The 27,307-nt window shown below is 41.0% G+C and overlaps 1 protein-coding gene across 2 annotated transcripts; it reads left to right on the top strand.

The window, feature by feature from the left end:
* The first annotated feature begins 2,165 nt into the window (after nucleotides 1-2,165).
* Nucleotides 2,166-25,216, top strand: LOC311148153 (syntaxin-binding protein 2-like). Of its 2 annotated transcripts, none has more exons than XM_084185045.1 (18): nucleotides 2,166-2,214; nucleotides 3,023-3,072; nucleotides 3,210-3,291; nucleotides 3,676-3,752; nucleotides 3,904-3,979; nucleotides 4,201-4,304; nucleotides 4,459-4,607; nucleotides 4,889-4,973; nucleotides 5,771-5,901; nucleotides 7,143-7,250; nucleotides 7,481-7,604; nucleotides 9,506-9,586; nucleotides 11,039-11,180; nucleotides 11,624-11,730; nucleotides 11,904-12,002; nucleotides 14,091-14,176; nucleotides 20,383-20,543; nucleotides 24,004-25,216. In XM_084185045.1, exons 1-18 carry the CDS (start codon nucleotides 2,178-2,180, stop codon nucleotides 24,081-24,083), a joined length of 1,779 nt encoding a protein of 592 aa, XP_084041171.1. In that variant the 5' UTR covers nucleotides 2,166-2,177; the 3' UTR covers nucleotides 24,084-25,216. The 2 variants fall into 2 exon arrangements, with proteins under 2 accessions (XP_084041171.1, XP_084041170.1); XM_084185044.1 differs by having other exon boundaries at nucleotides 2,168-2,214; nucleotides 20,386-20,543.
* The last annotated feature ends 2,091 nt before the right edge of the window (nucleotides 25,217-27,307 follow it).

Raw genomic sequence — 27,307 nt, 5'->3', positions numbered from 1 at the left:
AAGGAAAGATAAATTATGAAAAAGATTAAACAACCTGTTCTTCTCTTCATTCAGGACACAACGGGAGGAAAGTCATACCAAAAGGTACGTTTGAGAGGAGAATGGCCACATGTTCATGGGCAAGCTCCCAACATACAGCATAGTAGGGGCTTGCTTACACTTATCCAGACCCTTTAGATTGGCAGATATGGAAGGTATAGATGCCTGAGGGTTGTTTTTTCCGTAGTGCATCAGTTTTTCTCACACCTTCAGTAATAATATCTCCCCAATTTCCATGTTATTTGTATTAGGTGGGTTACGTCGAGCTCAACCTGTCTGAGTATGCAAGCTCTGGTTATGTGACCCGACACTGCCTCCTAGAGGGATATATGACCAAGGACAACAAGCTGGACAACTCCCTTCTCAAGGTCAGTCAATTTTTTAGGTCCAAATGGGACCCTACTCCCTTTATAGTGCACTCCTTTTGACCAGAGCCCCATAGGCCATGGTCAAAAGTAGTGCACTATAAAGGAGAATAGGAAAAGTAGACAGTCCTTAGACAGCACTGCTTAAGTCATAGTGAAAGAACAAAAAATGGGTGCTCTTAGAGAAATGTAAGTTTGCAGTTGATAAGTACATTTTGTGATAACAAAGTCTTGTAACAAAACCAATCCTGTAAAACATGTTTGTAACTTATTGGTTACCTGTACAGGTGGGCCTACATATGCAGCTGCTTCAGGGAGACCCATGTTTCAGAGTGTGAGGATATTATTAATAGCATTGATCAACTATTATTCACTAATACGGTATTATGGATGTTATTGTACATAAACTACTACTATTCAACCATCTTTTCAGTTATATTAATTTCCCAACTTTGATTACAATATGCTGCCGATTATAGTCTTTGTCACTCTCCTGTTTGTGCTTTACTCAGTCCGACCCAGCATTCACTTCCAAACGCTGAGAATGTTGAGCAGCCCAGAGAAAGCACATCCAGTCACTCTGAGCCATGTATGTGTGACCAGCCAGGGTTTGGACCCGTGCTACAAGACTGTGTTAAGCTGCTGAGCTAAAGCCTAGGCATTAGCTCGGGAAGCTAACACAAATCTTTAGGTCTTAGACTTGTGTGGTTAACCTAACGACATCTGTTTAATATGCTTGTACTTATCAGGCAAACACACCAACTCACAGAGATGCACCAATTAACTATCCTCATCAAACTGCAACCACCAAAGAGCATTTGGCATTTGAAGTAAACCCCACAATGTATTTCCCTCAGGTTCAAATCAAATCATATTTTATTGGTCACATACATGTGTTTAGCAGACGTTATTGCGGGTGTAGTGAAATGCTCATCAGATGACACCCTGAGAAGGCAGCTGGCGATGAAGGGTGGGCTGCTGCTGCTGCTAGATGCCATGCCCAGTCAGAACCCAGAGGCGCAGGAGAGGGCCAGAGTTGCCGGTCAGTTGACTCGGGTCGGGAACACACGGGTGGATGCCCAGGAAGTGGTTGAAAATCTCTGTCTGGAGAGCTTGGGCTCAGTATTTGAGCTCCCTCCTCCCATGGTTGGTGCTTTGAACTTGATGCTGGTTTCAAGAACACAGATGAGTAAAAGCATGGCATACTACTCAATAGAGAATGCTAATGCTTAGTATCAATATCTATTACAGAAGCTGGACTTGCACTCTTTGTTGGTCAGGATGGCACCACAACCCTTGGTGTCACTCACATACAGAACCGGTAGCCTTTTGGAGATGGAGCTCAACTGATCCTTGAAATGTCATATGTTGATTCTAATGTAATGGAATTACGATTCTTAATTGGATTTCTAGTGATGTCCCACTCTGTCTCAACAGGGACTTCCATGCTGGAAGTTTAGAGAATGTCATCATAATGAAATAACTACGTAGAAATAAAGATGTTTGACACCCAAACCACAAGAAAATCTACCCTATATCAGAGACTTACTGTAAATGACAATGTTTTAATGCAAATGTACTCATGAAGAATATGAATAACACTTTAGTCAAATTGTAAATTCTTATTTACTTATTTATTTTGAGTGCATTTGAATGTACTTCTACACTTTTCTATCTTTGAAAAACTAAGCTGACATGACATAAGTGTTATGATGATTATGTTAGCCAGTTAAAAAGTTGCATGGAAAAAATCGACAACACGGAAGTGTCAAGATGGCACCAAGCAGACTGAAGGCGTTAGTCGGAGAGAGTAAGTGAAGAAACTTGTAAATTTTATAACTCTCAAGTCTCTATTGTTCGACGTTCTGCAGTAGAAATCGTGCCTTTTTGATACCATCAAGCTTTTAGTTTGTTGTCACGAAAATTAAGAACAGAAAACATCCAAACAAACTACCTGGCTAGCTAGTGATACACATAGCCTTCGTCACTCAAGCAAGTTGCTTCCTTAGTTGTACTAGCAATGCCTGGCCATGGTAGATAGCTAGCTTTCATTAGGCTATTTAAATTAGAAATATAAAATGTGACTGGGAAGTGTATGCCTCATCACTAGTAGTAGTATTTCATGTAGGCTCTAAAACTCAAGTGTTTTGCCGACTTTATCATGGAAGCTATGATGTGAACAATTGGTCAAGTTGGGTGTAGCTAGTTAATTGTGGGCTGTCTTGTGATCAACCATGCATGTGAAGGAAGACAATGTGTACATACTACCTATGTAAATTCATGTTCCTTTGCCTTTTACTACCCAATTAGTTACTGTTTGACACTGGCTAACAAACTCCATCTGAAAAAACATAGATAAATTGGGTCAACTTTAAGAGATCTCTGTCAAATATGGAACCAGGAAAAAAACAGATTCCAGACCCTGTTGTCTATTTCCTTATTTTCTGCCTCTTGCCATCATTGTAATAAGAATTTGTTCTAAATTGACCCCCCAGGTCAAATAAAGGTAAAATAAACACCACTACTCATTCAAAATCTAAAATGTAACAGAGTTGTTGGACAAAGTTCAGTTTTTATACTGTAATATTTCATACTTCCTCTGTCTTTCATCGCTTAAGAAATCCTGAATGGAGTTATCAAAAGTGTGAAGAAGGATGGAGAATGGAAGGTATTGTAAAAAAATGTTAGCGTTGCTCTGAAAAGATCCAGGTCAAAATACGTAATGTCTGACTGTCAAATTGTCGATCGTAATAGCCTAAAGATCAATTGAATATTACTTGATAACGCCCATCTCTGTTTGTCCAGGTGCTCATTGTGGACCACATCAGCATGCGAATCCTGTCCTCCTGCTGCAAGATGTCAGATATCATGGCAGAGGGGGTGACTAGTAAGTGTTGGGATGGGATGGCCAGTGGGCTAAGGCTACTTGTATTTGTCAATAACTATTTATTATATCAAGGGACACCCCAGGCATCATTCTAAACTAGGACCAGAGTATACCTGGGTTCAAACAGTATTTGTTTTCTTTCGAATACTTAAGCTGCGCTCGACTGAGCTTGTCCGGTGCAATGGAATAAATAGTCCCAAAAGTACAAACCCAACCCCTCCCATCTGGCACTTGAGACAGGCTCAATTAAACGGTATTTGAAAGAAAGAACGAAATACTATTTGTATCCAGGTATGGGTCAGAGTATGAGAATGTGAGAGTCTGTGGAGGTGTTCTTCAGTTAGCATGTACAGTCCCTAATTGATCTTCCTTTTCTTCCCCCAGTTGTAGAGGACATCAACAAGCGCAGGGAGCCCATCTCCAGCCTGGAGGCCATTTATCTGATCTCCCCTTCAAAGAAGGTGAGAAGTGTGTTTCCCCTGCCGTTCCCCCTTTCACTGTCATCAACTGCCATATCCTGTACTGCTGTAAAGCCATCTTACGCTCTTTGTCTTCTTCTTTTTCTCTCACCTGTGTGTGTGCGTGCGTGCGTGCGTGTGCGGATATTTTCAGTCGGTTCATGCTCTTATCAATGACTTCAAAGAGACGGCTTTCACCTACAAAGCGGCGCACATCTTCTTCACAGACAGTAAGACCATTTGTTTTAAAGTGTTATAGAACTTCATCAAAACTATACTCTTCCATTGTCTGATACAAAAAAAGTGGTGTTTTGTCATTTTGGTCATGTCTCTCTTGAAAGGAGATTCTAAATCTTAATGAGATTAACCTTGTAAAATGACTAAAAGCATGAATATCTTTTAAAATAATACAAAATAACAGTTGGTTTTGTGCCAATCACCTATCCTGCAGATTGCCCAGATGCTCTGTTTGCTGAGATTGGGAGGTCCAGAGTTGCCAGAGTCATCAAGACTCTGAAGGAGATCAACGTGGCTTTCCTGCCGTACGAGTCCCAAGTGGGTACCTACCTACCTACAGCACCTTCTTCTGGTCCAATGGCCAAAAGTCCAGTGAAGTATCCAGTGAAAATGCCCAGTAATTGTAGTCTCTCTCTCTCTCTCTCTCTCTGTCTCTCTCCCTCACGCCCTTCCTCTCCCTTCTCTATTCTAGGTATTTTCCCTTGACGATCCCAGCTCCCTGCACTCGTTCTACAGTCCAGTTGGAGAGGGGAATAAAGACAGAATGATGGAGACTCTGGCAGAGCAGATCGCCACCCTCTGTGACACCCTGAAGGAGTACCCTGCCATCCGCTTCCGCAGGTACCTATACACACCATACCCTAACTTACAGACAGCTCTGATAAATACAGGCATGCAAGTGCTACCAGAAGTTTCTGAGTAAATAGACTTTTAGTCCTCCAATAGTGGGCAACACCCCAAATGGATCTTTTTCAAAGCTCATCACACAGGTCTTACATACAGAGCCTGTCTTCAATGGTCTTTTTGCAGGTATTTTTCTCTTGGGTACTTGAGTGTCTGTGCTAGTTCAGTTATATGCCACTTACCCTCTCTCTCTCTTTCTCTCCCTCCCTCTACCATAGCGGTCCTGAGGCGAATGCCAGACTGGCTGAGGAGGTGTATCAGCGTCTGAACGCCCATAAAGCAGACAACCCCAGCATGGGAGAGGTGAGGAGAGGAGACGCCAACGCCTCACCATACACAACACTTCCTTACAGTACTAATAGTACCATGTCTGCTTGGCTCAAAATGACTGTTCACTCCCTACACCAATTGAAAATACACTGCATTGAATGACTTCTATCTGAAACCATCAAATGCTTTGTCTTTATGATACTAGGCTTATGATATAGTTATTGAAGATTTTGAAAGTGTTACATCTTTGGGAGTTTCTCAGAGCTACTTCTACTTTCTCACTTGATTTCCTATAAATTATCTTTCACACTCTCTGCTCCTCGGCTACTTTTTCTCTCATTTTCTGTCTTTCCTAGCTGGCATTTCCTTAAGCCTGTGTTGGACTTCTGAAGGCATGTATTCATTTGATATAATTTATCTTTCTGATCTTCTCCATGGTCCTTCTGCCTCAGTACTGCTGGCTCGGATAGGTTTTTTTCACAACTAAATATCCTCTGTGGTGGGTGCATAAGCTGGCCAGCACAGTACAGTGTGAAAAGGGTATTTGAATACACATGGCATAGATATTTTCTTTTTGTTGTGAATTTGAATGTGTAAAAGGCTGGGGGGAAAAAACTATTCTGAATGTGGCACTGACTGGGCGACTTCTTGGTAAAACCTGTTACCCAAAAGCATTCCTTACATTGTATTGTGTAGCTAGAGGCAATAGATTTGATCTAAAATAATATGCCCTGTCTGCCAAAGCATTGAAGTGGTTAACTAGTAATTAGAAAGTGACATTTCTAGGTATAATTTCTTGCCCTGACGTGAAATGTCTGATGTGTTTTCAGGGTCCTGACAAGGCCATGTCTCAGCTGTTGATTGTGGACCGTGGCTTTGACCCCATCTCTCCCATTCTGCACGAGCTGACTTTCCAGGCCATGGTCTATGACCTTCTGGACATCGAACAGGACATCTACAAGTAGGCTTAGTTTGGCAACCTATTCCTAATATAGTGCACTACTTTTGACCAGAGCCATGAAAATATGGAAAATGCTATACAGACACTCCTGCAAACGATACTTAATTTCAGAATTGGTAAAAATTAGCTTAAGGTTAAGGGTCAGTTTTACATTTTGGTTAGTCGTTTTACAGTTTAGGAGTGTCCTTATAACCTTTCTCCGACCATATTATTTTTATTTTCAATGTAGCTATACATAGTACCAATGTATACTTACGTACCATACCATGAGTAGAAGAAGGTATCTGTCATGATATCCCTGTATAACGGCTGTGTGTGTTCTAGATATCAAATCAAATTTTATTTGTCACATACACGTGTTTAGGAGATGTTATAGCGGGTGTAGCGAAATGCTTGTGATTCTAGCTCTGACAGTGCAGTAATATCTAACAATTTCACACAAAAAAAATAGAACAAAAAAAATAGAAAAGAAAACAATTTCACAACATATACCCAATACACACAAAACTAGTAAGGAATGGAATTTAAGAATATATATATATATATATATATATATATATATATATATATGGACAAGCAATGACAGAGCAGCATGGACTAAGATACAGTAGAATATTATAGAATGCAGTATATACATATGAGATAAGTAGTGCAAGATATGTAAACATTATTAAAGTGACTAGTGTTCCATTTCTTAAAGTGGCCAGTGATTCCAATAGGCAGCAGCAGCCTCTAATGTGCTAGTAATGGCTATTTAACAGTCTGATGGCCTTGAGATAGAAGCTGTTTTTCATTCTCTCGGTCCCAGCTTTGATGCACCTGTACTGACCTCGCCTTCTGGATGATAGCGGGGTGAACAGGCAGTGGCTCGGGTGGTTGATGTCCTTGATGATCTTTTTGGCCTTCCTGTGACATCGGGTGCTGTATGTGTCTTGGAGGGCAGGTAGTTTGCCCCTGGTAATGCGTTCGGCAGACCGCACCACCCTCTGGAGAGCCCTGCGGTTGCGGGTGGTGCAGTTGCCATACCAGGCGGTGATACAGCACGACAGGATGCTCTCAATTGTGCATCTGTAAAAGTTTGAGGGTTTTAGGTGCCAACAGCATTCTTACATAGGTATTCCTCTTGTCCAGATGGGATAGGGCAGTGTGATGGCGATTGCATCTTCTGTGGATCTATTGGGGCGGTAAGCAAATTGAAGTGGGTCTATATCAGATGATCCCTGTGTTATTGTGTGTTGTAGATATCAGACGACTGGGATCGGGGACTCCAAGGAGAAGGTGGTTCTCCTGGACGAAGACGATGAGCTGTGGGTCCAGCTGAGGCACATGCACATAGCTGACGTCACCAAGTAAGACACACTATCATTAAGATTACATACAACTAGTGTTTTTAACTGATCTAACCTCAGCCAGTAAGATATGATATGATCCAGAGTTGTTTGAGGTAAGTTTAGTGTTCTATTCAGGAAGTGAATTGTAAAACGTAATATAATGAATTATTTATTGAATTGAACACAGAATTGAACCCAACCCTGGTATAGTCTTTGTCAGATGTTGATGCTCATTGTTCGTGTTCCAGGAAAGTGACGGAGCTGCTGCGTGTGTTCTGTGAGAGCAAGAGGATGTCCACTGATAAGGCTAATATCAAAGACCTGTCTCAGATGCTGAAGAAGATGCCACAGTACCAGAAGGAACTCAGCTTGGTGGGTATTCCTTGTCTTTCCATCTAAAATCAGTTGATTGGTTGAGATTGGCTTTCATGACATGTCTCTCCAGTGATCACATACTGTCAGCCTAAATGTCAACCGATGATGTATTCACTTTTATAGCATATAGATAAGCACCCAGATTTTTTGACAAAGACATGGGCCATGTTCCAATGTCCATACTAGCAAACAGTAGTTTTTTTAAAGCTACTTTATCCTATTGTTCTCTGGAGTGAATTTTATCCTCAAGGGGCGCGAGCCTGATTTTAATTGAAATGAATAGGAGCGTATTACCCTCTGCAAACGTTGCACAGCTGGTGTAGCAGACCACTTATAATGCATGCCCAATACATTTCTTCATTCTACAGTGCCTTCAGAAAGTATTCACACCCCTTGACTTTTTCCACATTTTGTTACAGCCTGAATTTAAAATGGATTAAATGTAGATTTTATGTCACTGGTCTACACACAATACCCCATAATGTCAAAGTGGAATTATGTTTATAGAAACTTTTACAAATTAATTAAAAATCAAACGCTGAAATGTCTTGAGTCAATAAGTATTCAACCCCTTGGTTATGGCAAGCCTAAATATGTTCAGGAGTAAACATTTGCTTAACAAGTCACATAATAAGTTGCATGGACTCACTCTGTGTGCAATAATAGTGTTTATCATGACTTTTGAATGACTACCTCATCTCTGTACCCCACACGGTCCCCATTCGAGCAGTGAATTTCAAACACAGATTCAACCACAAAGACCAGGGAGGTTTTCTATTGCCTCGCAAAGAAGGGCACCTATTTGTAGATAAAAAATAAAAAAATGTTTATTTTTTTAAAGCAGGCACTGAATATCCCTTTGAGCATGGTGAAGTTATTAATTACACTTTGGATGGTGTATCAATACACCCAGTCGCTACACAAATACAGGCGTCCTTCCTAACTCAGTTGCCGGAGAGGAAGGAAACCGCTCTGTAGTTACTCCACAATACTAACCTAATTGACAGAGGGAAAAGAAGGAAGCCTGTACAGAACAAAAATATTCCAAAACATGCATCCTGTTTGGAACAAGGCACTGAAGTAATACTGCAAAACATTTGGCTAACCAATGTACTTTTTGTCCTGAATACAAAGTGTTATGTTTGGGGCAAATCCAATGCAACACATTACTTAGTACCACTCTCCATATTTTCAAGCATAGCGGTGGCTGCATCATGTTATGAGTATGCTTGTAATCGTTAAGGACCGTGGAATTTTTCAGGATTAAAAAATTAACAGAATGGAGCTAAGCACAGGCAAAATCCTAGAGAAACTTGTTTCAGTCTTCTTTACTCTAGACACTGGGAGATGAATTCACCTTTCAGCAGGACAATATCCTAAAACACAAGGCCAAATCTACACTGGAGAAGACAGTGAATGTTCCTGAGTGGCCAAGTTACAGTTTTGACTTAAATCTACTTGACAATCTATGGCAAGACCTGAAAATGTTTGTCTTTCAATGATCAACTACCAATTTGACAGAGCTTGAAGAATTTTGAATATAATAATGGGCAACTGTTACACAATCCATGTGTGGAAAGCTCTTAGACACTTACCCAGAAAGACTCACAGCTGTATAATCACTGCTAAAGGTACTTCTACAAAGTATTTACTCAGGGGTGTGAATACTTGTGTAAATGAGATACTGTATTTCATTTTCCCAAAAAAATCTACAAATTATAAAAACATGTTTTCATTGTGTCATTATGGAGTAGTGTGTGTGGATGGATGAGAAAAAACTGCAATTTAATCCATTTTGAATTGAGGCTGTAACAACAAAGTGGAGTATTATGATAGTGTGGAGTGATGACATCAACTTGTTAGAAGTGAATAAGTAATGTGTTTGTTTTGATTTGCAGTACTCCACTCACCTGCACCTGGCTGAGGCCTGCATGAAGAAATTCAAAGCCTCGGTTGACAAGCTGTGTGAGGTGGAACAGGTCAGTGTTGCTACAAAACAAGTCCCAAATGGCAGCCTATTCTATATGTAGTGCACTACTTTTGACCAAGTGCACTATATAGGGAATAGGGTGCCGTCAAGCTCCCTCCCTCTCTTATGAAACCATATGCAAATGACCTGGCAGGTTCATGTTTTTGCTTCTCGGAAGTGTAAACACAGCCAGTTTTTATTCAGCCTTTATTTAATGAGAAAGACCCTTGTGATGAATCATCTCTTTTTTCCGAGAGCGACCTATAGCATTTTAATTATATGTTTGTAGGTTCTTTGATTTTATATGTTTTTGTTCTGTGAATTTTCCCTATTTCCTGACTCTATCTTTCCATCCTCTATCATCCTTTCTACAGTGAAATGTTTCTTTTCCCGAACCGATATCCTCCTCTTCCTTGTTTTCTATATAATATTTAATAATATAATATTATCTTGAAAAATCACATCCCTGGTTGTTAGCCTTAGGTGGTTAAACCATGAATGACCAGGTCACCGTGATAATGTTGTGCTGTTGTGTAATATATTTTAATATGTAGGACTATCGTATCATATAATAAGACTCTCCCACTCCCGCACACTCACCCCATCTAGCCTCCACTGGGGTGCTGATCTCCCCACGCTCCCATCTCTATTTTTACCACTCTGTTTGAGTCGCTTCATAGGCTGCTGCATCCCAAATGGCACCCTATTCACTAGTGCACTACTTTTGACCAAAGCTTACCTTTGACCAGAGCCCTATGTGTCCTGGTCAAAAGTAGTGCACTATATAGGGAATAGGGTGCCATTTGAGACGCACACATAGTCTGACGCTGTCTGGCAGCCTAGCGGGCATCCACTTCACTCTGCCTTCTTTATGTAGTAATGTAATGTTGTGTAAAGGGCTTGAGATGAGACGTGTCGCGCATCTGGATCAACTGTCCCTCTCTGAACCTACAGTAATGCACAGGAAGCTGTTATGTCATACCTAGTCTTTTAAAGATCATTCATGTTGCCAGGCTGTTATTACTGCATCCATCCATCCATCCACATCATCCATAAATCCTACACCGTAAGGCATCATACATCTCAGACTATAACCCCTTTCCCTTCCTTGTTCCCAGAACAGCTCCTACTTTCTCCCTCAACACATTTACTGCGTCCCAAATGGCACCCTATTCCCTAATTTAGTGCATTACTAATAGTGTGCCATTTGGGTTGCAAGCATTGTTTTGGTCTTAATGGTTCTAATAGCTCCGCTCAAGTTTGTTTCATAGTCTTTAATATAGTAGGTTTAGTGGTCGATCAGTTGAGACATACCTAGCATGTCCAGGAGTTAAATAATCTGGGTGTGCTTGTGGGATTAGGATCTGAAGTGTTAATGCACTGATGTGTGACTGATGGGGAAGACCTAAAGGCATCATTCTATGATTGTTGTTGATTGTTGTTTTCCCCATATGTTTCTCAGGACCTGGCCATGGGGACTGATGTAGACGGGGAACCCCTGAAGGATGCCATGAAGAGCATCGTCCCCGTACTCCTCAACACCGACATCGACCCCTACGACAAGATCCGCATCATACTGCTCTATATCTTCCACAAGAAGAAGGGTAGGTCAACAGAATAGCGCTGGCTGCATGATCCCAATCTCTGCTTTCTGTCAATGCATGGTCAAGATACACTCAGCAGGTACAGCAATATGAGTGTTTTTGTAATATGATACCACACAGCTACTACTCTCCACCTGACTGCTATTGAAATGAAATGATAGCTTTCCTGAACAGCTCTATAAGATCAACGTTTTTTGGTATGTATGTATGTTTGTGGATGTTGGCCTGAGGAGCAGATGGTGATCTTTAGGTTGAGAGCTTGGCTCTACTCTGTATATAATGGTGTTCTCTGTAAGTATATATGATGTGGTTACTGTTGATACTCGGGGGATGACAACAGGCTAGCTAATGAAGCAGTTTTGATTAGGGTAACTTGGTGATGAGTCATCACTCATTACATTCTCCAGCTGTACTCTGTATAACGGTGGTCTCGTCACACACAGGCATTGGAGAGGAGAACCTGACCAAGTTAATCCAGCATGCCAATGTGCAGGCAAACAGCAACATCATCACCAACCTACAGCACCTGGGCTGTCCCATCATCGCTGGGGTTAGTAAGTCTCTGTCCTGTCCTGTATCTGTCTGTCTGTCTGTCGCTCTCGCCATCGCTCTTTCTCTGTCTGTTGCTCTTTCACACGTTTTTGGGCTAAACAAATGCCTCTCTTTACAGTGAAGCCGTTTTTCCCTTGTTATATTTGAAGGATGTGAAAATTTGTGTTTCAGGCTCCCAATGCTGGGAAAACACTGCCTGAGAAGAAAGAGCGCAAGGAGAGCACGTACCAGCTCTCCCGATGGACACCCACCATCAAAGACGTGATGGAGGTATGGAGGAGGAGAAGGATAGACAGACAGTGTGGTAGAGGACAACTAGACCCGTTCTATATAGACCTGGTCGGACCCGGTCCGATTCGAGTGAGGGAAGCAGCAGAAAAAACATTTTTATGATCCTTTATTAACCGGAGCAGATAAAGCGTGAGGGAGAGAGAGGTGCCGCTCTAGCAGGGGCTGTGCTGTGTGTGTACTCTGAGAGTGAGGGAGGGAGGGACGCCAAGCAGACTCATGGTATAGTAGACTAATAGCTGCCATAGCTAGGTTATTTATCATTCAATATGATTACGTAGTACCTGTCTTGACTGCATCAAACTGGAAGTTAGTCTAATTGAGGCTGCATGCACTTTCTCGTCCTAACAACTCCATTCATATTATTAAGTAGCAGCCTACCTGTTGGCTCTTGGTCAATGTAGCCTTTTGTTCTTTTGATTAGATATCGCCTAACTTTTGCCAGACATGGAGGCTCTGACTGTAGCTTATTGCTGCTTTGATGACTTATGATTGGCCAACAACAAGCTCCATGGGCCACTCTGGTGAAAAGCAAGAGCAGCAGCATAAATTATACAATTTCTCCCTCTCCCTCCTGCAGTAGCCGCGTTCGGATCTGTACGGGTCCTTCTGGACAAGTCAGTTAAAATTGCATATACCCATGACAATAATATCAGATAAGACCTGTGACATAATTTAGAATTCTGGATCCGTCTCGGGTATTTGGGTACAGGTGGATCCGTGAACAGCTGACTGAAGACAGGACGGCCAGGCATTCGTGCAGTTGAGTCCGTTTCGGACTCTGAACAAAGTGATTGCTGAAACAAGCAACAAAAACACCCCCCACAATGCAGCATCAGCACACATACAAATAGAATGAATAGAAGAGGCTTGGAACCTATAACCCTTGCAATTTGACTGGTAAACTCATGGGTACATTTGCAATGGCTTCCTGATATAGACCCAGTTGGTATTAGATAGAACGTCGCGACCCTCCCCGTCTGTGGGAAAGACAACCTGTGGTTACCCCAGTGGCTCACAGCAAAAACTTGACCCTTTTCAACCACAATTTCCTTGTTTTAGTCAATTACAAGACTACATTTAAGAAAATATTACTTTTCAACATTGCCTGCTCTCTAGCGTTCTCACTACTTCCCACATCCCCCTTTTCCATCATGATGATGCTAGCTAGCAGCCACTTGAGTGAGTGAGTGCTAGCTACTGACCGGAACATTAAGCTAGCCAAGACCAACAACACAAACAAACGGACTATACAAGTAGTGAGTGTAGTTACAAACGGACTGTACTAAACAAGTTAAATGTCTTACCTGTGATTAAATGTTTTCCACACACATAGCTACGTGTAGCCTACTTGGACACCGCGTCCCCACATTTCTCACTCTCCCACACCGAATAGCCTGAAGCCACAGGGATCTTTTCGCAGGCTCTGTTTCCTTATGTGGGAGCACTGCAAACCATAGGTCGGGATTTTTGACCTGGCTACATGTACATTGAACAACACAGCAGCTTTTCTGCATGTTTTGTTATTTCTGTATAACAAAAAAATCTATGAAGAAGTTGCCTCTTTTACAATGGGGATCAACAGGAAAGAATGTTGGTTTTCCCCAAATTGTGGGAAATATTTCCATGGTAATTGTAGAATGTTCATTCAAATAATGTTAACTGATGTGGCTCATGCAATGGAATGTATTTTTTGTAACGTCAGTTGAGTTGAATCAACAAATCACCGCACATATTGATGGGTACACTTCCTGCTTTTACTTCCTGCTTTGCTTCTATGGGTACACTTGCAATGGCCACCAGTCCACCCATTATGCCATCATTGACTTGAATGGGGACGCCCGTTCTATTAATTCTATTTCTATGGCAGCACATGCAGTCAGTAGAGGAGAAAATGTGCTAGAGGAGAAAATGTGCATCTTAAAAAAAAAAATGTATTTCATTAAATGTTTTGCTATTTGAAAGGTTATGACGAAGACCGCGGTCATTTGGCTAGCCAATTACTGTCATCCAAAATTCCATGACCGTCACAGCCCAAGTCTGACCAGCCCTGTCTGTCTATTTTTCCAGAATGCCATAGAGGACAAGCTGGACAGGAAGCAGTGGCCGTTCATCTCTGACCCTGCCCCCATCAACACCATGCAGACGACTGTCAGGTGTGTATTCTGTATACACCACTGGGGGGTGGAGCCAAAGCATGGAAGGGGGTGGGGCCGGACCGGGGACAGAGAAGGGGCATGGCCTTATAGGAGGCAGATGGATAACCAGGGTCACATACATTAACACTTTAATCTCAGTTGTCATCTTGAAAATGGAGCTTTGCCGTAGTTAAGTGTACTGGAGAGGTGAAAAGTTAAAGTTGATCCAACCTGCCATTAGACAGCCTGTGAATAATCTCCCCCGCCCCATACCCATACTAAAAATATTTTAGTTTGTTGATATAGCTTGTTCATGTTGTACAGTGCATTCGGAAAGTATTCAGACCCCTTTACTTTTTCCAGATTTTGTTACGTTACAGCCTTATTCTAAAATGTATTAATCAAAACATTTTCCTCATTAATCTACACACAATACCCCATAAGGACAAAGCAAAAACTGTTTTTTAGAAATGTAAAAAAACAGAAATACCTTATTTACGTGAGTATTCAGACCCTTTGCTATGAGACTCGAAATTGAGCTCAGGTGCATCCTGTTTCCATTGATCATTCTTGAGATGTTTCTACAACTTGATTGGAGTCCACCTGTCGTCAATTCTATTGATTGGACATGATTTGGAAAGGTACACACATGTCTATATAAGGTCCCACAGTTGACAGTGCATGTCAGAGCAAAAACCAAGGAATTGTCCGTAGAGCTCCGAGACAGGATTGTGTCGAGGCACAGATCTGGGGAAGGGTACCAATAATTATCTGCAGCATTGAAGGTCCCCAAGAATACAGTGGCCTCCATCATTCTTAAATGGAAGAAGTTTGGAACCACCAAGACTCTTCCTAGAGCTGGCCGCCCAGCCAAACTGAGCAATCAGGGGAGAAGGGCCTTGGTCAGGGAGATGACCAAGAACCCGATGGTCACTCTGATAAAAGCTCCAGAGTTCCTCTGTGGAGATGGGAGAACCTTCCAGAAGGACTACAATCTCTGCAGCACTCCACCAATCAGGCCTTTATGGTAGTGTAGCCAGACTGAAGCCACTCTTCAGTAAAAGGCACATGACCGCCCGCTTGGAGTTTGCCAAAAGGCACCTAAAGACTCTCAGACTATGAGAAACAAGATTCTCTGGTCTGATGAAACCAAGATTGAACTCTTTGGCCTGAATGCCAAGTGTCACGTCTGGATAAACCTGGCACCATCCCTATGGTAAAGCATGGTTGTGGCAGCATCATGCTGTGGGGATGTTTTTCAGCGGCAGGGACTGGAAGACTAGTCAGGATCGAGGAAAAGATGAATGGAGCAAAGTACACAGAGATCCTTGATGAAAACCTGCTCCAGAGCGCTCAGGAAAATAGCTGTGCAGCGACGCTCCCCATCCATCCTGACAGAGCTTGAGATGATCTGCAGAGAAGAATGGGAGAAACTCCCCAAATACAGGTGTGCCAACCTTGTAGCGTCATACCCAAGAAGACTCGAGGCTGTAATCACTGCCAAAGCTGCTTCAACAAAGTACTGAGTAAAGGGTCTGAATACTTATGTAATGTTTATTTTTGTGTAAATATACACTACCAGTCAAAAGTTTGGACAAACCTACTCATTCAAGGGTTTTTCTCTATTTTTACTATTTTTTACATTGTAGAATGATAGTGAAGACATCAAACTATGAAATAACACATATGGAATAATTTAGTAAACAAAAAAGGGTTAAACAAATCAAAATATATTTTATATTTGAGATTCTTCAAATAGCCACCCTTTACCTGGAATGCTTTTCCAACAGTCTTGAATGAGTTCCCACATATGCTGAGCGCTTGTTAGCTGCTTTTCCTTCACTCTGCGGTCCGACTCATTCCAAACCATCTCAATTGGGTTGAGGTCAGGGGATTGTGGAGGCCAGGTCATCTGATGCAGCACTCCATCACTATCTTTCTTGGTAAAATATCCCTTACACAGCCTGGAGGTGTGTTGGGTCATTGTTCTGCTGAAAAACAAATGATAGTCCCGCTAAGCCCAAACCAGATGGGATGGCATATCGCTGCAGAATGCTGTGGTAGCCATGCTGGTTAAGTGTGCCTTGAATTCTAAATAAATCAAAGACAGTGTCACCAGCAAAGCACCCCCACACCATAACACCTCCTCCTCTGTGCTTTACGGTGGGAACTACACATGCGGAGATAATCCGTTCACCCACACCGCATCTCAGAAGACACGGCGGTTGGAACCAAAAATCTTCAATTTGGACTCCAGACCAAAGGACACATTTCCACCGGTCTTATGTCCATTGCTTGTGTTTCTTGGCCCAAGCAGGTCCCTTCTTATTATTGGTGTCCTTTAGTAGTGGTTTCTTTGCAGCAATTCGACCATGAAGGTCTGATTCACGCAGTCTCCTCTGAACAGTTGATGTTGAGATGTGTCTGTTACTTGAACTCTGTGAAGCATTTATTTGGGCTGCAATTTCTGAGGCTGGTAACTCTAATGAACATATCCTCTGCAGCAGAGGTAACTCTGGGTCTTCCATTCCTGTGGTGGTCCTCATGAGAGCCAGTTTCATCATAGCGCTTGATGGTTTTTGTGACTGCACTTGAAGAAACTTTAAAAGTTATTGAAATCTTCCGTGTTGACTGACCTTCATGTCTTAAAGTAATGATGGACTGTCATTTCTCTTTGCTTATTTTAGCTGTTCTTGCCTTTATATGGACTTGGTCTTTTACCAAATAGGGCTATCTTGTCACAACACAACTGATTGGCTCGAACGCATTAAGAAGGAAATAAATTCCACAAATTAACTTTTAAGAATGCACACTTGTTAATTGAAATGCATTCCAGGCATCTTATGAAGCTGGTTTAGAGAATGCCAAGAGTGAGCAAAGCTGTCATCAATGCAAAGGGTGGGTATTTGTAGAATCTATTTGTTTAACACTTTTTGGGTTACTACATGATTCCATATGTGTTATTTCATAGTTTTGATGTCTTCACTATTATTCTACAATGTAGAAAATAGTAAAAATAAAGAAAAACCCTTGAATGAGTAGGTGTGTCCAAACTTTTGACTGGTGCTGTACATTTGCTAACATTTCTAAAAAACAGTTTTTGCTTTGGCCTTATGTGGTATTGTGTGTAGATTGATGAGGAAAAAATAACAATTGAATCCATTTTAGAATAAGGCTGTAACGTAACAAAATGTGGAAAAAGTCAAGGGGTCTGAATACTTTCCGAATGCACTGTATAAGAGCTCATCTGAATCCCGGCTGAAACTCATCTATGGACATAATGGTGTCCCAAATGGCACCTTATTCCCTATATCGTGCACTACTTTTGACCAGAGCCACAGGGAATAGGGGTCGAAAGTTGTGCACATAGGGTGCCGTTAAGGACGTACACAGACAACTTCCTTCCTGTTCCCCTCACAGAGCAAAGTACTTTTTGAGGGCATGGTTTAAGTTCTTGATAAATTCTTTATATATACACACACACACACACACACACACACACACACACACACACACACACACACACGTATCTTCATGGATGCGTCCTAAATGGCACACTATTCCCTTTATAGTGCACTACTTTGGACCAGGGCACATGGGGCATTGGTCAAAAGTAGAACACTACAGGAAATTGGGTCCCATTTGGGACGCACCCATAAATAAATATATGTTATAGAGCAAGGACATCAACAGCTGTTGTCATATTAATGGAATACAAACGTGTTCACATCTGGTGATGTAACTTTGAACGTATATCATATCCAGCAGCTGTTCTTTTAGGTGTATAACTATATGCCCTGTGCTTTTGTTATGCTGTTGCTTGTAATGTTCTCTTCCCAGTGATGTTGTGCATTAATGTATTGTAATTGTAATTATGTAGATCATATTTAATATATCCGCATCGCACCCCCGCATTTTGGATTATTCACATAGTATAACTACATAGCCCCTCGTTGATTATCCCGTACATATTATAGACTTAGAATAACTTTATTTTTGTGTTATAATATACTATGTTCTATTTAATTCTGTGCATTAACCCTGGCCAGCCATCTTGTCAAATCATATTGTCGTGAGGCTTACCACCACCCACAGTATCTATTATATAATAAAAAAATATAGTGTGATAATTTACAGCATGACCATGTATTGATTTAAGATCCATAATTGTGGGTAAAATATATATATATACATACATACATACATACATACATACATACATACATACATACATACATACATACATACATACATACATACATACATACATACATACATACATACATACAGTGAGGGAAAAAAGTATTTGATCCCCTGCTGATTTTGTACGTTTGCCCACTGACAAAGACATTATCAGTCTATAATTTTAATGGTAGGTTTATTTGAACAGTAATAGACAGAATAACAACAAAAAAATCCAGAAGAACGCATGTTATAAATTGATTTGCATTTTAATGAGGGAAATAAGTATTTGACCCCTATACAAAACATGACTTAGTACTTGGTGGCAAAACCCTTGTTGGCAATCACAGAGGTCAGACGTTTCTTGTAGTTGGCCACCAGGTTTGCACACATCTCAGGAGGGATTTTGCTCCACTCCTCTTTGCAGATCTTCTCCAAGTCATTAAGGTTTCAAGGCTGACGTTTGGCAACTCGAACCTTCAGCTCCCTCCACAGATTTTCTATGGGATTAAGGTCTGGAGACTGGCTAGGCCACTCCAGGACCTTAATGTGCTTCTTCTTGAGCCACTCCTTTTTTGCATTGGCTGTGTGTTTTTGGGTCATTGTCATGCTGGAATACCCATCCATGACCCATTTTCAATGCCCTGGCTGAGGGAAGGAGGTTCTCACCCAAGATTTGATGGTACATGGCCCCGTCCATCGTCCCTTTTGATGCGGTGAAGTTGTCCTGTCCCCTTAGCAGAAAAACACCCCCAAAGCATAATGTTTCTACCTCCATGTTTGACAGTGGGGATGGTGTTCTTGGGGTCATAGGCAGCATTCCTCCTCCTCCAAACACGGCGAGGTGAGTTGATGCCAAAGAGCTCGATTCTGGTCTCATCTGACCACAACACTTTCACCCAGTTCTCCACTGAATCATTCAGATGTTCATTGGCAAACTTCAGATGGCCCTGTATATGTGCTTTCTTGAGCAGGGGGACCTTGCGGGCGCTGCAGGATTTCAGTCCTTCGCGGCGTAGTGTGTTACCAATTGTTTTCTTGGTGACTATGGTCCCAGCTGCCTTGAGATCATTGACAAGAACCTCCCGTGTAGTTCTGGGCTGATTCCTCACCATTCTCATGATCATTGCAACTCCACGAGATGAGATCTTGCATGGAGCCCCAGGCCGAGGGAGATTGACAGTTATTTTGGGTTTCTTCCATTTGCGAATAATCGCACCAACTGTTGTCACCTTCTCACCAAGCTGCTTGGCGATGGTCTTGTAGCCCATTCCAGCCTTGTGAAGGTCTACAATCTTGTCCCTGACATCCTTGGAGAGCTCTTTGGTCTTGGCCATGGTGGAGACTTTGGAAGCTGATTAATTGATTGCTTATGTGGACAGGTGTCTTTTATACAGGTAACAAACTGAGATTAGGAGCACTCCCTTTAAGAGTGTGCTCCTAATCTCAGCTCGTAACCTGTATAAAAGACACCTGGGAGCCAGAAATCTTTCTGATTGAGAGGGGGTCAAATACTTATTTCCCTCATTAAAATGCAAATCAATGTATAAAATTTTTGACATGCATTTGTTATTCTGTCTCTCACTGTTCAAATAAACCTACCATTAAAATTATAGACTGATCATTTCTTTGTCAGTGGGCAAACGTACAAAATCAGCAGGGGATCAAATACTTTTTTCCCTCACTATATATATATATATATATATATATATATATATATATATATATATATATATATATATATATATATATATATATATATATATATATATATATATATATATATATATATAATCTAACTACATAATTACTAATGTACAGTACATCACAGTAGGATGGTGAGTGGAGTGAATGGTATCAAACACATAAAAACGATGTGTTTTGATATCGTTCCATGTATCCCGGTCGAGCCATTTACTACGAGCCCTCTCCATTTAAAGTGCCACCAGTGATGTACATGTTTTATTTTACCGCAGCAGATAATTTATACATAATTAGGAATGTACGTGTTTTAATTTGTTTACGTTTATATCACACTGTAGCAGTGCTCGGTTCGGACAATGGCACAAGAACAAGTCTCCAACGGAGTATCATTCCGGCCCTCGGCTCATCATCTTCATGATCGGAGGTGTGTCCCACTCCGAGATGCGCTCCGCCTACGAGGTCACTCGAGCCACCGATGGAAAATGGGAGGTCCTGATTGGTAAGGAACACAATAGTTGGACTGAACCTTAATAGTGTACACTTTATATTTTATTGAACCTTTTCTTTAACCAGCAAGCCAGTTGAATTTTGTATTTATTTACAATGACGACACACCATGTACCCTCGTTTGGAATTCCCCTGCTGGTGGTGCTAAAGGATCCTACAGTACCTTCAGAAAGCGTTCCAGAGTGCAAAGAACCTTGGCGTGACCCTGGACAACACCCTGTCGTTCTCTGCTAACATTAAAGCGGTGACCCGATCCTGCAGGTTCATGCTCTACAACATTCGCAGAGTACGACCCTACCTTACACAGAAAGCGGCATAGGTCCTAATCCAGGCACTTGTCATCACCCGTCTGGATTACTGCAACTCGCTGTTGGCTGGGCTCCCTGCCTGTGCCATTAAACCCCTGCAACTTATCCAGAATGCTGCAGCCCGTCTGGTGTTCAACCTTCCCAAGTTCTCTCACGTCACCCCGCTCCTCTGCACACTCCACTGGCTTCCAGTTGAAGCTCGCATCTACTACAAAACCATGGTGCTTGCCTACGGAGCTGTGAGGGGAATGTCACCTCCTTACCTACAGGCTCTGATCAGACCCTACACCCAAACGAGGGCACTACGTTCATCCACCTCTGGCCTGCTAGCCTCCCTACCTCTACGGATGCACAGTTCCCGCTCAGCCCAGTCAAAGCTATTCACTGCTCTGGCACCCCAATGGTGGAACAAGCTCCCCCACGACGCCAGGACAGCGTAGTCACTGACCACCTTCCGGAGACACTTGAAACCCTACCTCTTCAAGGAATACCTGGAATAGTATAATAGTAATCCTTCTACCCCCCCTTTACTACCACTGTCTTTTGTCTAAACTAACACCTGACTTATTTCACCTGCTAGCACTGACTTGTTTAAAGACATTTACTTATTGTGATCGAGATGTAGTTGTCCCTGATTGCACTGACTTTGCTCACAGCTGCTTGTTTGAAGAAGTGTACTTACTGTGATCAAGATGTGGTTGTCCCACTGGCTATCCTAAATTGAATGCACCAATTTGTAAGTCGCTCTGGATAAGAGCGTCTGCTATATGATTTAAATGTAAATGTAATACCCCTTGACTTATTCCACATTTTGTTGTGTTACAGCCTGAATTCAAAATGGATTACATGGATTTTTTTTCTCTAGACAAAATACCCCATAATGACAAGGTGAAAACAACATGTTTTCAGACATTTTCGCAAATGTATTGAAAATGAAATGTGTAGAAATATCAAATTACGTAAGTATTCAAACCCCTGAGTCAATACTTTGTAGAAGCACCTTACACCTCTGGGTAAGTCTCTAAGAACTTTCCACACATGGATTGTGCAACATTTGCCCATTTTGTTATTTTCAAATTTCTTCAATTTCTGTCAAATTGGTTGTTGATCATTGCTAGACAACCATTTTCAGGTCTTGCCATAGATTTTCAAGTAGATTTAAGTCAAAACTGTAACTCGGCCACACAGGAACATTCACTGTCTTTGTAAGCAACTCCAGTGTAGATCTGGCCTTGTGTTTTAGGTTATTGTCCTGCTGTCAAGTTGAAGCAGACTGAACCAGGTTTTACATTAGGATTTTGCCTCCTGTTAGCTCTATTCCGTTTCTTTTTTATTCTGAAAAACACCCCAATCCTTAACTATTACAAGCATACCCATAACATGATGCAGCCACCATTATGCTTGAAAATATGATGAGTGATACTCAGTAATGTGTTGTATTGGATTTCCCCCAATCATAACACTTTGTATTCAGGACAAAATGTTAATTGCTTTGCCACATTTTTTCCAGTATTACTTTAGTGCCCTGTACAGGCTTCCTTCTTTTCACTCTGTCAATTAGGTTATTATTGTGGAGTAACTACTGAACAAAAATATAAAAGCAACATGTAAAGTGTTGGTCCCATATTTCATGAGCTGAAATGGAAGATCCCAGAAATGTTCCATACGCACAAAAAGCTTATTTCACTTAAATGTTGTGCACAAATGTGTGTACACCCCTGTTAGTGAGCATTTCTCCTTTGCCAAGATAATCCATCCACCTGACAGATGTGGCATATTGTGCACCTTGTGCTGGGGACAATAAAATGCCACTAAAATGTGCAGATTTGTCACACAACACAATGCCACACGTCTCAAATTTTGAAGGAGCATGCAGTTGGCATGCTGACTGCAGGAATGTCCACCAGAGCTGTTGCCAGAGAATTGAATGTTCATTTCTCTACCATAAGCCGCCTACAACATCGTTTTAGAGAATTTGTCAGTATGTCCAACCGGCCTCACAACCGCAGACCATGTGTAACCACGTCAGGACCTCCACATCCGGCTTCTTTATCTGCGTGATTGTCTGAGACCAGCCACCCCGACAGCTGATGAAACTGAGGAGTATTTCTGTCTCTAACAAAGCCCTTTTGTGGGGAAAAACACATTCTGATTGGCTGGGCCTGGCTCCCAAGTGGGTGGGTCTATGCCCTCCCAGGTCCACCCATGGCTGCGCCCATGCCCTGTCATGTGAAATCCATAGATTAGGGCCTAATTAATTTATTTCAATTGACTGATTTCCTTATATGAACTGTATCTCAGTAAAATCTTTAAAATTGTTGCATGTTGCGTTTATTTTTAATCAGTATACAATGTTGTTGATCCATCCTCAATTTTATCCTATCACAGCCATTAAACTCTTAACTGTTTTAAGGTCACCATTGGCCTCATGGTGAAATTCCTGAGCGGTTTCCTTCGTCTTCGGCAACTGAGTTAGGCAAGACACCTTTATCTTTGTAGTGACTGGGTGTATTGATACACCATCCAAAGTGTAATTAATAACTTCACCATGCTCAAAGGGATGTCTGCTTTTTTTATTTTTACCCGTCTACCAATAGGTGTCCTTCTTTGCCAGGCATTGGAGAACCTCCCTGTTCTTCGTGGTTGAATCTGTGTTTGAAATTCACTGCTCGACCTTACAGATAATTGTATGTGTGGGGTACAGAGATGAGGTAGTCATTCAAAAGTCATGTTAAACACTACACTATAGTGTCCATGCAACTTATTATGTGACTTGTTAAGCAAATTTTTACTCCTGAACTTATTTAGACTTTCCATAGCAAAGGGTTTGAATACTTAAAAAAAACATATTTCCACTTTGACATTATGGGGTATTTTGTGTAGGCCAGTGACCAAAAATCTCTAAATTCAGACTGTAACCCAACAAAATGTGGGAAAAGTCAATACTTTTTGAAGGCACTGTATATCCCCCAGCATGTATGTTTTTTTTATGTCTGGTAAATGCGCCGCTAAGTTTGTCCCTCGCCATACATTTTCATCATGACTCTTCACGGTGAATGCAAGCGTCTTTGGGTTTTAGAAAAGCGCTATATAAGTACTATAGTATTAATGTTCCTGTGTTGTCTGTTCCACTCCTCTCTATAGGTTCGTCTCACATTGTCACTCCCACCAGCTTCCTAAATGACCTGAAGAAGCTGGACCTGGTTCCAACTCCTGAAAGCTAGATATAACTTTCCCTTCTCTCCTCGGCCTGGAAGGGAGCTGGTCTGAGTCTGCTGGGAGAATGGCTCTGAACACAAACCTGGATTCAAATTGTGTTTTTTCTTTCAAATATGTTGAGAGTTTTGATTGTCTGCCGAGAGTACCAGATCAGTGGGATTTGCAGTTTGCACTTTTAGGACTATTCCAGTGGTTCCATTGGGTTAGACAAGCTCAATTAAGCACAGTTAACATATTTGAAAGAAAACAAATACTATTTGAACCCAGGTCTGCTCTTAACGGAGTGGTTTATTATGAGATGCTTGTGTACTCGTCTAATGTTGCAGGGTTTGAGACAGCTGTAAAACAAAGTGCCATTTTAAGATGTAGTCATCATTAAAGGATAGCATCTTGTGATTTTCAATCTTTTATTGAATTTCTCTTTTAATTATGCTTGAAGTAAAACAAATTATGTACATACGTATTAATATAATGCTGTGATGGACATTTTCTGCTCTGAATATTTAATTAAAACAGTCTATATTATGAAGATTATTTTAATCTGTCTGTCTTCTACGGTAATTGAGTTACAAATATGTGAATCATCATTATTACTTTCCCTTTTATCTGTTTATTTATGTAGTAGTACCATCCCTGTTCAACAATACTTATCTACAACTTTATACCCAGAATTCATTACATATTTTGATATATTGCCTGTTCTTTCATTCTCCAGATCAGCATGAAGGTCATTTATTTTTCTCCCCAATGCTTGTAGGTATTTATATTAAGGATGCAAGAAATTAGTGACTGCTGTACACCAAAGAACCTTGGGCTGCATCTCAACAGTCTAAAGTGGCTTCCTCTCCTTCTGTCCTGTCAGTGCAGATGAACGAAAGGAGATAAGGAGCGGTGGCCTGTTTAGACAATTGAGATGCAACCTTTGTGTTGGGACCATTAAATACTTGTGTGCCTTTCCCGAGTTACATTTATTGTTTTCATCTGTCTGAATGTCTTTACTACAGTAGTGTCTTCCTCTAAAATCATGCACTTTTATAATATACGTTTTATAAAGGAAGGGATGAAGTGTGGTTGTTTGGGCTTTTGTTGTCTTTGTATTTTGGTCAAAATTATGAATAAAAAATATGCATATATTTTACTCTTTGTACATTGTCTTTTATAATGAAAAGTCATATGTTCTAGCTGCCATGAGAATGCCTAGAGAATCCCTGGTGTTGAAGCCAGGAGCAATCAACATAGTACTAGTCTGGGTACCGGGGGCAGATTAAGACTAGTCCTGGAAAAACACTTTCAGTGGAGATTATTTTTAATCTGTGTCCGGGAAACCGTCCCTATATTTATTGTATACATGAATTCTAATTTCCATTTCTATGGCAATCGAGCATGCTTTATGTATTCTAATTTCCATTTCTATGTCTTTCACAATCGATGCTGAAGGTCTTTGTTTAATGTAATTGATATTGACCACTAGCCTGTTTAGGATTGGAGACCTTATGGCACTGAGCTTAATTACTTATGCTTATCCTCACCTCTTAATACTGCATTATGTCTGTCTGAATAGCAAATATTTGTCCCACTTAAAAAATAAATACGGGTTTTAATGTGTAAAGGCTTTGAGCATTCATGAGGTCTTCATAAACACAACATAGATGCTTCACAAGTCATTTATAGCATTTCATATTAGATAATGGTGATATAACAGGCCCTTACATCTGTTGTTACATCTGGCATTTTCTATGGTCCACTGTAGCTCAGCTGGTAGAGCATGGCGCTTGCAATGCCAGGATAGTGGGTTTGGTTCCTGGGACCACCCATACGTAAAATGTAAGCATGCACGACTGTAAGTCACTGGATAAAAGCTTCTGCTAAATGGCATATATATCATATATTATTATTAATGATTTATGCAGCCTCTATGTAGGCCTTATAAAGGTCTTATGAATGCTTCAGTAAGCAGTAAAAGTAATGTTTCGTTCAAGGTGGGACTCAAATACAGTATACACAAACAACATGCATACATGGATCGGGCTTTAATGATGTCAACGTCAGCTGAATGCTACCAACAGTGAAAATATCATCCTTCACTGTCTAGAGGATTATATATTTTATCTGGGATCACAGATGGTGATATTGAAGAGGGATGGAGGGGAGCAGGGAGGATGGAGGGTGGCAGAGGCTGGGGCTCGTAATGGGGAGGGGTTAATACTTAAGGGCTTATGTGATCCTTAAAAAGCGTTCCCTCTAGTCACAACCTGCTTCTTATGCATTGGTACTGGCAATATCAAACCTCGCAAACTATTATTCGAAGATCATACTCTTTTTAATCCATTTGGAATGTCCTATTACTACTGTAAGAGAAATTGAGTCGTATGTGGCGTGTTCTCTCGCCTGAAATAGTTGTTGTTGTGTAACATTTGCCACTTTTCTACACTTGACTTGTGATTTGCTCTGGTCGATCTGGATGATGACAGCTTCTGAAGTGGAGACACAGATGGGAGGAGACAGTATCCTGCTGGTATGTCATAGTGTCATTCATATTTTTGAAATTATATTTGTTTCATTTTACATCAGGATACACTTAAAATGACAATAATGAGTTATTTTTTTATAGCAAGCCAATGTAAAAAATGTGAATGCTTTTGAAAATTGTAAGAAAAATTCTAATGTGGTTGTAACGGGTTTATGTCTGTGATCAAGAGGTTTTCATTGTACTGAACATTCATCGTCATTCTCTGTTGTGTCACTAGCTACCTAACTATGTTCATGTTACTGCCAGACCTGCCTGGGTTCAAATACTATTTACGGTAGAAGCTGACTTCTTCACATGGGGGGACTAGATAAATAAAGTGCTTTCATTTATAAACTGTTAAACAGATATGTATGAAAATACCCTCAAATTAAAGGTGACATTCTGTACTGTCGCCTCATATGAAACACTTCCAAATCCAAAATGCTGGAGTATAGAGGCAAATAAAATGTTTTGGATTTACTGTCCAAATACATAAGGTGTGGACTGTATGGCTCAGGTCCTGTATTTATAAAGTGAACGAATGCTGATCTAGGATCAGGTGCCCCCTGTACATATAATCTTATTCATAAGGATCTAAAAGGCATAACCGATCCTAGATCAGCACTCCTATTCTAAGAGACTGTATGAAATGTATATAGTATGTACAGTATAAGCTGGAAGTAGAAGCCTAAGAGTTGTTGTCCATTAGTTTACTCCAAT

The sequence above is a fragment of the Coregonus lavaretus genome (assembly GCF_964263955.1).
Source record: "Coregonus lavaretus genome assembly, chromosome: 2".
Classification (NCBI taxonomy): domain Eukaryota; kingdom Metazoa; phylum Chordata; class Actinopteri; order Salmoniformes; family Salmonidae; genus Coregonus; species Coregonus lavaretus.
Note: the sequence above shows the minus strand (reverse complement) of the source record. Positions and strands in the feature narration are given on the sequence as shown.